Consider the following 12,861-nt stretch of genomic DNA (forward strand, 5'->3'; position numbering starts at 1 on the left):
AGTTTGACATTTGAATCATCATCTTAAAAAGTATTTATTTATTTGTTTGTTTGCTTACTTAATTTTGGTCATTTGGTAGTTTTGGTTGTTTTGCATCTGACACTTAATAGACAGAGATAATTAGACAAACCAGACATCAATTCATACCCGCTGCAGGTTTTGTACCAGGATTGGAAAGTGACTTAAGCCATTTTCTTTAATCAGAGGCGGTCTTACCCTGTTTGGCACCATGGGCAAACCACCTATCCGACGCCCCATTCCCTCCATGAAGTTGCTGACCTGGGATGTGGGGGTCAAGTATCATAAGTATCATTAGGAATGAAGACGCCCTGGGTGAAATGACCCAGAACTGCTCCAGAATAAAACAGCATTGGTGTGTGATAATGCTAAAATATAGCACACTGTCCATTGTGTAAGTTTAGAAGTCTGACCCCAGGTTACATGCTTACCAAATTTTTGCAGGGAAACAACACTACCCTTAGGGAATGATGTTCAAGATAATAATAATAGTTAAGACAGTGATAGACTAGAGAGAGAATGCCATTTTTATTTTACAATATTACCATTGTACAAAAAAAACTCATTGTTGTGAGTATTTGCTATAATTTGTTGCAATTAAAGCAAGCCATTATTAAAAACCGTTTTAGACACTAGCAACAGCAGATATCAGCCTAAAATCTGTTTTGTTTGGCAAAACCTTTAGAGCAGTGGATGAGTGGAGCTTTAAAGTGCTACTTTTCTAACTACCTTTTGGATCCAACTTAATATTACTTAAAAAGAAACAATAATAAGGCTACAACTCTTGAAACTTCCTGCTTCCTGCACTAAGATTGTGGCATAGCATATTCCACAATATGCTTCGGTGCTAATGCTACATTGCATACAAATAGGACCAATAACTGGGGCTTGACTTTCCCTAGATAAGTTTTGTATGCTTGCTCTTAAGTTGCTATCACTTTCAGGCACCACAAGGAGGTGCTGTAAGAATTATGTGTCCAGCACCCCAAGCTTCATTTTGGTTTTGGCCTACTTTATAATTTAATTAAGAGAATGTACTCAGAACAAGTCAGTGTTGTGTAACCTTGCAATCTGTGACCAACTGACAAGCAGAATACCAAAGATTTAGAGTCTCTTCCTGACTGTAAAAGACTTGGCTTAAAGTGGAGCTAAAACAAGCCGCTGAATGTTGTGAATGACGTGAATGTTCTGGAGGCAGTCTTGCACTCTGACCCACCAAGGAGGTGTTGCACAACCAATGAAGCGACTCAACGAGCTGACATTGACAGGAGTGAGCCATGTCTTTCTGGGCGATTTCTAACACTCACATCTCATATTGCAGCAGTTCATTCACAAACCATCCAGGTTTTACTGTGTGGGACCTACATTGCTACTATGACTACAATTATTCATAGCTCGTTTTATACCGCAGCCTGTCTCTCCTCCCACTTTCTCCTCCCTCTCATCATTCCCTGTAGAGATGGTGCTACGTCACTCCAACTACTCACCATGGCAACATGGTAATCCCTGAACAGAAATATTCTCACTGCCTTACTCTCTTTTTTGAAACACAGAGAAAAAGGAACAACATGTTCACACACACTCACTTACACATGGGTGCACAGAGTCACGCCTGCACAGTCATGCACATGCTCCGTTAGAGATGGTCATGCAACCCAGCACACTGGTGTTTACTGGTTAAATACATATTACCACAAGCCCATGACTTTGATAATTGTTGAGTATTCTTGCTGACTGTTCATCTGTGTGTGTGTTGGTGAGGATTGAAACAGCATCCACTAGAGAGTGGACAATTCAGTCTGTGTGCGCTCAAGTTTGTTGGTGTTGGTTGAACGTGAACCTCAGCAAAACGTCTGCTGAAACATGTTATTAGAAAATTTCTCTTTGGTACTTTTGCACCTAAAGTTATTCACTGTTCACCTAGAGTGTTGTCAGCCAGCATACATACAGTATATGGGCCTCATATATAAATAAGAGCAACCAATATGAGTCCCAAAAAGGTTTTTTCCACTGTTTCCATCGTGTCCCTACAGAGGTTTGTCCACATAGTTTTCAGTGGGATCCAGGTGGCACTTGCTAGAAACACTGAAGGGATCCATGACTTTCCAGAGGTCCAGAGGAGGAGGAATAGATTCTTATATGATGCATGGGTATGGGGGGTGTCAAGTTACAACATACAGTGCAATATAAAGTACGGAGGCTCTGAGTTACAGAAACTTTATTAGACAAAACACATCAACACAAAGACAAACAACAAAATGGGAAAAGAATGTTAAGAAATGAGAAAATAAAAACAACACATGATAGAAATTTAATAACAGCATCTTAGATACAAAAACATCACGAGTATAAAGTGTTAATGTTTAGGGTTTGGTTGTAGCCTACTTTTTTTTAGTTGTGCTTGCTGTTATTTTGCATTCAGAACAGTTTTTTTTGTATATTTCTTTTTCTCAGTTTTCCAGTGTTTTGCCTGTTATTTCCAACCACAGGGCTCCCATATAAGCAACTTCCTTTTTAGCCTAAACTGCAGAGACTTTACTCCAGACGTGTTTGCAGAGTTACACATGCCAAAACACTTTTTCTGACTGTGTTCTACAGTTTAATGAGAACTCCTCAGTTACACTCACTCTAATCACCCAATCAATAATGCTCATTCTCCTGTCAGACAAAGAGGCTGGTAAAGGAGTTTCAGGGCAGATCAATAGGCTCATTCACAAGTCAGGATACCTGTGCATACTCTAATCAGGCATATTGATCTTGCAGATGGGGCCTAACTGGATATAATCAAGCTAATTAATTATGTTGTCACTCTTTTTAGAACACTCCTTGAGGATATTACACAGATCTTATAGTGACTACTTTATATACGATTCAATTTGACATAGAGGTTTGTATGCATCATTAGGGTGGTCAGGTAATGCGATGTGAAGATTTTCTGTGAACTTATAGACAAAACAATGAGTTAGATGCAACACAGTGTGACAATAAATTGGTTATCTTCTTGTTCAGGTCACTGTTTTACTTCTTGGCAATTTTAAAGAAGACAGCACCACAGTAAGATGCACTGAATATAAGTGTCTAACATTGACCACTAGGTGGTGTATTGAGGCAATATAACCCCAGGAGGTAAACTAGATCACTTATAAAGGAGAATATCCTGAAGTCTGTGCACAGATTTATTAAAATGTTTTATTGGAGAGTCATGTGCAGTGGCCTGCTAATGCATTTCCTTGTATTCCTTGGTCTATTCATGTTTTAGTGCTGCCGCTGCACTGGATGCTGTAGGGTCATATGTTCTGCTCCTGTGAAAGGCAGCCTGTGAGAGCAGTAGTGATAGACCAGCTCAGGGATGCTGGAAAACACACAGCTGCTCTGATCCAAGGTGTAGCCCAATCCCTTGCTGCTCTTAGTCTGGGCCACAATGATGTGAACACAACTTTGACTGGTCCTGATGGAGCCAAACAAAAACAGAAAAGAGAAACATATAAATAATACATATGTATGACTACACTCTCAAAAAAAGAGACAATTTTACAAGCAGGGGTCCTGAAACTACTGATGTTGTAAACTGGAAACACCATCACTCCCCTAATGAGGCTGTGTATCTCCTGAGTTCAGTGAATGGTTAAATGGGGTTAATGATGTGAACTCCCAAGTGCATGAGCAGTGTACAACAAATGGGCACTGACGCGCATGAAGACACACTATTACTCAAATCACACACATCCTCTCATTGTCACTGCACTATATAGTCTTGGTATAACTCTGGTAAAAGGGAAAAAAAAACCATTAATAATTGTTCCCCTTATATTTCATCTGAGGATAACAACTTATGAGAGAAATCTGCTGGTGACTGAAATCAGTCATGTTTCAGCTTGATCAGCTCTGATCTGTGACTCTTTTTGTTTTCTGAGCAGTAAGTGCATCACACCTAGGAATTACGAGATCATATCAACGACGACATTTTTGCAGTGGACGCTATCACTCAATGAAAACACATTGCTACATTGTCAATACACACAGGTCTTTTTAAATCCAGAAAAGAGTTTTTTAAAAAAGCCAAGTTAAACTCTGAATATATTTTTTATAAATACACTGAGAACTCAACTTTTTACTTAAATCGGCCAATTTTCAGTTTAATCAGTCCTTATCATTGACCAGCTGGTGGAAAACTAAAGCAATCCAATGTTTTCTCCAATTAGTGAACGCACAACTAAATCTATTAACTATTGCGCTCTTTAATGAAGACACAGTTACTGAAATAAACGGATACAAAGTTTGCTGTTTTCAGTGTCATAAATGTTGCAAACTATTTAAAAGAAAACTGTGATATGGAGACATGTCTGCAGTTTCTTCAGGCTTTGAGACACAAAAGAGAGCAGGATAAAACAGGAAAACTGAATACAATACAGCAACATTGCTCTATTTTATACTTTTGAGGTCACAAAAAATGTCTGTCATTGAACACAATATTTTTGCAAATGTTAGTATCTTCAAGTTAAAGCAACAAACTGTAGCTTTTCTAGGATATCCACCCAAAGACTGCTTTTTAATTACTCCTAATTGGGATGTAAAAGAAATTTCACATAAAAGAAATACTGAAAACAGTTTAAAATGTCAACTCTGCAAAAGATAAATAATTTTAAAACAATCAAAACTGTTCTACTGCAACTGCTGCTACCCTTTTTTCTAAAACAAATAATACCCACTAGCAGAAAGAAAACAAGAAAAAGATATTTTGAATATTGTTCATCTTGTAATAAAGAAACATCTAACTCAGCTGAAATCTGTATCAGAAGGTCAGATTAGGAAAACTGGAGATTGGAAGTTGGCCACAAAATTCTGATCAGTTCATCTCTACTTAAAATATTTCAAAAAGATTAAAAGTGATTAAAATCATCGGAAATAATCACTCAGAAACTAAACATTCTGCATGCACTGCACTTACATACATGCATTTACTTACTTTAGAGCGATGGAGTATTTACTAGTCCCTGATTCGCTGTCTCTGACCAAGAAGCTGGCTTCCCTGCAGCGCTGCAGCTGAGCCTCAGCCTGCTGTCGACTCACGCTGCCATGGTACCAGCTTGAAGAAGTGGGTGAACGAGGTGGAAGAGAAGGGGACGAGAGTAGAGAGAGTAGATCACTATCATATAGCACAGTGACATGCAGTCATCAGTCATCTGTCAAATGTATGATATGTAAACACAAAAAAGGCCGAAACAGGGGGAAATGAAGGACAAACGTCAGCTGTAATTTACTGTCAGCTTGATTAACTGTTTACAGTTTGGCAGATAAAGGTGATAATCATAAATGTAGATGTAATAAAAGGGTAAAGTGACTGTGACAACATAAGTGGCTGTGCAGTGTGTTCAGATCCATAGTGTTGCTGACAGTAGCTGCAGGCAAGCGACCTATATAAACACTAAAGATATTCAAACATAGCATGAAAAAAATAAATTCAAACAGGCTCAAAGCATTTAAAGAAAGGCCACGCTTAACCATATAAGGACAGCTTGACAGGTTTACAAGTAAAATAACACTTTTCTGCCTGCCCTCATTAATGTTCACCTGAAGGTTTCACCCTGAATCCTTTATTTACATTTAGCACCATTCCATGAGGGAGAGCTTTGCTTCTGGTAACAAACAGCTAAAATCACAAACTTTTTGCAGGGTAACATATAAATTTAGCCTTTTTACTCTCCCTCAACTACATATGACCTCATGACTTCCCTTGGTAGATGACAATGGAAATTTGCTGTATCCACATCCATATGGCAAATGTAGGCTTACTTAATAAGTTATGACATGGCTACAAGAAAACAGTCATTTCCTTAAACTTGCCCATAACAATTAAAAAAGAAATAATTACAAACAGGCCTGGGAAGTGACCAAAGTTTATGTTCGTACTACACACAGTGAGCAGACTGTAAATAAAGGTAAAACTAATGGTTATATAGTCACAGTTGAAGACCAGCAGTAAAGAATGCCATCTTGTGGTTGTTAAGTATCTATCACAACCAGGTAGACAAGCCAGGAAAAAGCCTTTGTTGTCCAGCCATCACAACATAAACAAGTACCAATAATTGAACCTTTGCTGGAACTGGGTTCTTTGGTAAAATATTTTATATCACAAACACCTTAACTGTTTCTGGTATAAAACCAAATATTAATATGTGGAAAAACATGTCATGCCCACTGTTTCGAAAAGTGAGGAATCTGTGATGTTTGCTTCTCTTCTGAAGGCCCTTGTTAGGGGGCATAGTATCATAAAGAGTCTGAAACACTGCAAGACTTTATATAGAAATTAACTCCCTTTACCAGACAAAAATTATCTTTGAGGTTTTTTTGGTGATAAGGATTTACATCTTGCCCTAAACTGGAACCATGTGTTTTGTTCAGATAAGAGTAAGATGAAACATTTTGGTAATGGACACGATGTGCTTCTGGCATAAAGTACATGATGTGTTCATGTGGATAATGAAAATGAGAAAAGTCTCAAAAATTATATAAAATTAGCCTTCCTCCTTGGCCATCTCGAACCTCAGACTCAAATCCTGCAAAAAAAAAAAAAAAAATCCTGGACTAAGCTGAAGATATGAGAACATAGAAGACAACCCAGGAATGTTGGCGTATTGGGCAAAAAAGACTGATAAAAATGAGGCTTCTTGGGCTTTTTACATTTGTTTCAGGAGCACCAGAGAATGCTGAGGTCCTGTTATGCAGAACGTGTCATATTTACTTGCAGGTGCAAAATGACAGCTCTAAAGCAAGATTTTCATATTTTTACTTGGAGGGACAAAGCTGTGACAAGAGAAGTCTAGCAAGGAGATGGAGGACATTATTGTCTTACCTCTGCTTCTCCAGGGGCAGATTGCAGTCCATTTTGGACATCTCCCCATCCAGAGGGGAACAGGGCGAAGTAGGTGATGGAGGGGACAGTTTAGTTGGACTGGACGAAGGTGAGAGGGGAGGCAACTTGAGAGTGGGGTAAGAAGGAGATGATGAGGTCAGAGGGGAGAGTTTAAGAATTGGAGAAGATGGAAAAGACGTGGAGGAGGAAGTTGATGCAGAAGTTGAGACAAGAGTCTTGTGGCTCCAATTCCTCGCCTTCAGTGTCTGCTGCTGCTGCTGCTGCTGACGGCCAGCGGTTGCAGTATTCTCTTTACTGGAAGAGCATTCCACTCCCTCAAACTGAGCTGAAACGAAGCAGGACAGATAATATCAACATTTCATAACAAGTCCTATCAAAGCATGCCAGGGATACTAAGTAAACATTTCCCTGGAAGTCCATTCAGAAACATAGTTTTGTTTCCTCTCTAAAGCAAACACAAAGCTGTTGTATAAAACTGCTGTATAAATGGCATTCTTCCCCCACGCCCTGGTCCTCCACCCTTCCTATCATCCCCTGCCTCCTTTCTCTACCTGACAATGCTCTGACAATGTCCTCCTTTCTCCACTCCCATGGCAGTTCATACTCCCCAGCCGGACGGACATCAGACTCTGGTCGTGTGACAGGGATCCACACGCCCTCACTGTCGCCCTCCAGTCCGCCTTCATAGGGCGTGTCGTAGATGTTAGGGGGCGAAGGTGTCCCGTCCTCCCCCTTCTCCTCTTTCTGACCTCGGTCCAACAGGACGCACACTTTCAGGAGGTCTTTGGAGCCCCGCCGACGAACCTCTGTCATGGAACAGAGTCAAGAATTTGTATTTAACAACGCTGTAATATAGGGCTATGTGCAAACTCATTCTTAAAGTTTCTGTTCAGTATCAGGGTGCGTTTGAACTGTCCTTTCAGCATGGTGGGATGTTTGTACAACAAATAACTTCAATCACAATCATTAATTTTCACTAATCCTGTCCAGTGAGATTGATGACTTGTCCATGGTATCTTCAGACAGAAAATAGGCACCAGCATCCCTGAAACCGCCATCCATCCATCCATTCATTCATCCATCCATCCATCCATCCATCCATCCATCCATCCATCCATCCATCCATCCATCCATCCATCCCTCCATCCATCCATCCATCCATCCATCCATCCATTCATCCCTCCATCCATCCATCCATCCGTCCCTCCATCCATCCATCCATCCATCCATCCATCCATCCATCCATCCATCCATCCATTTTCTAACACCGTTGTCCCTAGTTGGGTCGGGAGGGGTGCTGGTGTCTATCTCCAGCGAACGTTTTGGGTGAGAGGTGGGGTTCACCCTGGACAGGTCACCAGTCTATCGCAGATCCCTAAAACCTTCCAAGGATAAATGGTTATCGGTATAGGAAGATAGATTTTCTCTTCTTCAAACTGAGTCAAACTTATAAGTATGTGCTCAATCATAAACATCTCTATTCGCTAGTAATATTTGACCAGGAATGCTTTTGCACGATACATCATGACTGAACTCACATTGCCTTCACCAGACATTCTTCTCGTTATTATAGCCAAATAGACCAATGATTGTCTTGCTTGACAGTAAAGCTATTCTCCGAAAGAGAATAGCTTTACTGTCCAGGTGGGGAGTTGTAAATTTCAATTAGGCCTACAAATGTACATTTTGCAGCAGTGTGTTAAGAAGCAATAAGGTTTAGAAATCTCAGCAGAGAATGGCACTGCTGCTCCAGTCATGGTAGTTTTCGGTCAGAGGCAGGTTTCAAGTTTTTGAAGTTAGTTAAGGGACGTGTATCTGTTCAAGTATTAGTGAAGATTCGTGTATATTTTTAAGCATTTATGTAAAACATAGGTCATGTATGAATTAGTCCAAAAAATCCCCTCCAAAATTCATATTTGATCACTTAATTCTTTTTTTGGAGCTGTATCAGTGTTGCCTGTTAACTGTGATCATTCCAGTTAAATAAGGAAACAGTTCCAATAGATTATCAAAGACCCAAAATCCATATGATATCCATGTCCATGATAAGTGCACATAAAATTTCCAAAACACTATATTTTTGTAAATAAGATCAAATAAGGTAAAGTGGGGGTGTGCTGTGGTGGCGTAGGGGATAGTGCTACCCATGTTTGGAGGTCTTGAGTTCTTGACGCGGCCATCGCGGGTTTGACTCCCGGACCCGACGATATTTGTCGCATGTCTTCCCCCCCTTTCCTGTCAGCCTACTTTCATATAAGGGACACTAGAGCCCACAAAAGACCCCCTGAAGGGGTACAAAAAATAAGGTGAAGTGTGCCTGATTAGGAATAAATTTATGTCTGACTTTCTTGTTACATTTTTTCAATTACATAAGCAGAGCAATATGATTATTTTGATATTCATCTGAAGACAATTATCTTCTTTCTTTTACTAAAGTGTATTAATTGGGCACTGCTTGCATGCATCTTGTTCGGGGGAATTTTACTTATATTTCCTCGCAGCCTGACAGGTAGCCTGTGTGTCTGCACTATTGTGTGACCAAACAATGGAGTTACAGGAAGAAAAGGTCAGCGCCATTGCTGATTGGCTGGGTGACCGCACCACTTCCTGACTGCTGGGAAGTGATTGGGTTTAGGACCGGGACCAGGAGAGAAGTTGTGGTGGGATGTGAGGAGTTGGAGGGGGAGGGGAGGGCTCTTTGGATTGTTGTCACACACACAGGGGACCATGAAGTGTTAGATGTGTCTGCTTCTGTGTGTTTGTATGTGTGCAGGGTAGTTGGAGTGCAGGGGCACATTTAGAGCCAATGCTCTATCAAGAGAATGGGGCAAAGGAAACAGAGGCAGGAGACAGGAAGCTGGAAGAGGAAGCTGCACCCATTGTCCCTGCACAACAGTGTTACTATAGCAGCCGCCGGCCAGGAGGTAAGTCTTTGCACAGACAGAGGGTATAGTTTGGCTCCAGGTCCCTTTAAAGTCATTATTTAAAAAGACGGTGAGACAGGGTGAACAGAGGAACATGTAAACAATGCACTATTTTCATGTGAGTGAGTATTGACTTATTGTATTGAATCATTTTCACAAATTTAATGATGATTAATGAGTTGCACACTTATTTAGTCAGGATGCTACCTTATACTCTGAGATAAGTTACAATCGCTTTAAAAGATGTCTTAACTTGAACTCACCTGTGATGATGACCTGGGCGTCATATGGCTCCATGTAACCATCATTCACCCCTGCTCTTTCCGCCTCTCGCTGCTCTTTGGTCTTCTCTGCATCAAAAGGATCTGCATAATCCTCCAGTATTATCAACTGTGAAAAGGAAGAATCAAAATGAAGGCCTGCTATTTTTCTGATGAAGCTTTTCAGAAGAGGACATTTGGAATCCAGGACCCAATGAGTGTGTGTAATTGTGTGTGTGCAGGCGTGTGTAGAGGCGTGTGCATTTGTGTGTGGTGTCCATAACTGAGTGACAAGTAATAGAGGGACAAGCGGAAATGTTTGTGCAAAGAGGTCAGTGCATTGTGTTTGCCTGTTTGATGTGCCACAATGTAGCAAGACTACATTGTGTTCTTTTGAGAGGGATGGAAATTGAATATGAACTGAGGTGAGGAGGGAGAACACAAAGACAAACACTCAAAACTTTATGAACTGATGCCTTTCAATCTAATGCTCCTTTGTTTCCATTTGTAAAAAACAATCTCTTTTTGTGTTTGCTTTCGTTTTATTTTAACTTTAAGATCTAAAAATAACAACGACAAATAATAATTTACTTGAACAAATGTCCCTTAACTAACTTCAAAAATTTAAATTAAAAGAAATGTATTTCGTAGAACTTTATGTTCTTTTTTTTTTTTTTTTTTTGCTTTAAATAAAGAACATTGTAAAAAGAAAAAAAACACCTTGGATTTTTATTTGTTTTGATTATTTAAAAAAAAAATACTGATAAGAAGAATCAATTATATAAAAAAGACGTGTGTATCCATTTTGGTTCTATTTGCAAAGCAAAGTCAATAGGAATTATTTTTGGTACATTTAAAATCACATTTGGTTCACTTTTTTTCTCATTGTTTCCGTTTTATTTCCAAAGAAAACGTAGGAAGTTTTAAAAATGTCTATAGGTTGTTTTTTTAAAGCAACATTTGATGCAACTTCCTTCTGTTTTGGTTCAGTTTTTTAAAGAAAGAGAAAAAATAGTGCATTTTTCTCTGCTACAGATTTATTTCAAAGTCAAACCTATAATAATAAATCTTTAATTTCCACTTGCAATTCTAGTAGCTTTTAGTTCAGTTTGAAGTGACTTACCGTAGTTTTTATGTCTGACTTTCCCTTCTCGTTCTCGGATAACTTCTGTTCACTTATCCCATCGAGTTTGGGGGTCTTGTCCTGCTTGTCCACTTTGATCATCCTGCTGATGTACGCCTGTGCCAGACTGGAGCTCCTCACCGGACGGTTTTCATCTGGTGCCCCATTCTCAGTTTTGGAGTTTTTTCGACCTTTCCCAGTGGTCAGGCTGTCCCAGACAGTTCCTCCATAACCTGCGTTTTTGCTACCCAGCTCTGTGGCAGAGTTTTTCCTGTTTCTCCCAGCTAACAAACTCCCCACTCCTCCATCTTTGCGTTGATTTCCCTTCAAACTGTCCCGTGAAAATGTAGGCTTGGGTCTAGTTTGTGAACCAGACTCAGAGGCAGAACGGACTCTCTCAGTTCCATTTTTCAGGTTGATGGGGAAATCTCGGAACCATTTTGCCATGATTGCACTTTTCCTAGGTTTTAAACGCCAATAGATCCGTGTTCTTCAACTTTTTCTTGCATTAGGCTAAGCTTTGCCCGTGCGTAACAGCTCCAACTTTTACGCACACTTATTTCGCCTACTTTGACGTCGAGATGACTTTGGTATGCACTTATATCTAGCGAATCCAACTGTACCAAGCGAGGTTTTTGATAGTGTGATGGTTTCTTGCGCTGGACACTTCCTGAGGCTCTGGTGCGTCTTGGGCAGGTTTTCTCGTCAGAGGCTGTTCTGTGGTCACTCTGCACCTGCAGCGACAACTATCCCTGTAGTTTGAAAAGCAGCTTTTGCAGAGCGAACACCCGAAAGAACTGGAAGTTTTTCTTTGAACTCAGTAAAGATCCCATTCCCAGACCGTGAGATGCGAGTGCGTCCAGTCAGCCAGTCAAAAGAAGTGATGAGATGGAGAGACAAGCTGCGGTGAACGGAGAAAGCTAGAGTCGTGGGGAGGAGCTGTGTCGAAGGGGCGGTGTGGGAGTGAAAGTCTTCAAAGAATGTGGGATAGAATCCACAGTCAGGTTGTGTATTGATATTGATATTGTAAAAAAAAAAAAAAAGTGCAATAATAACCAATTAAGATAGTGTCAGCCTCAGACTGCTGAAGGCCTATGAGAATTTACTATGGGATTCTGCAGCAATCCTTTCCTGGCCTCTTTTCACCCAGAGAAGACACTTCTGAAATTGTCTTTCTTCAGAAATGACTCGCTGCCCAGGAAGCAACAACTTCGGCATAATTTCCTTCCACTAAGTATAGTAATAGCATTTCTGTGGACACTCAATGTTTGTTAAATTTATCATTCTAAGAGACTTTATTCTGAATGAGCTTCAAGTTTTGAATTAATTGATTAAATACATTACCTTTTACATGATATATTAATTTATCTGGAGGCACCTGAAAGTTTGTTTATCCCATGTTCTTTAGCATTAGGTGATGGCAACAAAACCTGTAGATGTGAAACTCTTAAGAAGAAGATTACATGTGTAGCAGTAGTTGGAATATTATTTTATACACTGCCCATTTATTGAAATTCCCTCTGTTGTGTTTTCAAATATATAATTGTGTGATGGGACAGGTTTTGTGTTTATGTATTTTTGCTGTCAAAAAAAAAAATCTTTTAGGTTTCATATTTGTTTTAACTGCTGTTCACTTTATTGTAAATCTAATCCGTGTGATGT

The 12,861-nt window shown here is 39.9% G+C and overlaps 1 protein-coding gene across 1 annotated transcript; it reads right to left on the reverse strand.

The window, feature by feature from the left end:
* Window positions 1–2,219: 2,219 nt before the first annotated feature.
* On the reverse strand, window positions 2,220–12,097 carry she (Src homology 2 domain containing E). Its single transcript, XM_032558956.1, has 6 exons — window positions 11,200–12,097; window positions 10,080–10,206; window positions 7,444–7,698; window positions 6,872–7,217; window positions 4,985–5,104; window positions 2,220–3,466 (listed from the first exon to the last, which is right to left on the reverse strand). The coding sequence occupies exons 1-6, from the start codon at window positions 11,644–11,646 to the stop codon at window positions 3,274–3,276; spliced, it is 1,488 nt and encodes a 495-aa protein (XP_032414847.1). The 5' UTR covers window positions 11,647–12,097; the 3' UTR covers window positions 2,220–3,273.
* Window positions 12,098–12,861: the final 764 nt, after the last annotated feature.

Source organism: Xiphophorus hellerii, chromosome 3 (genome assembly GCF_003331165.1).
Source record: "Xiphophorus hellerii strain 12219 chromosome 3, Xiphophorus_hellerii-4.1, whole genome shotgun sequence".
Taxonomy (NCBI): Eukaryota; Metazoa; Chordata; class Actinopteri; order Cyprinodontiformes; family Poeciliidae; genus Xiphophorus; species Xiphophorus hellerii.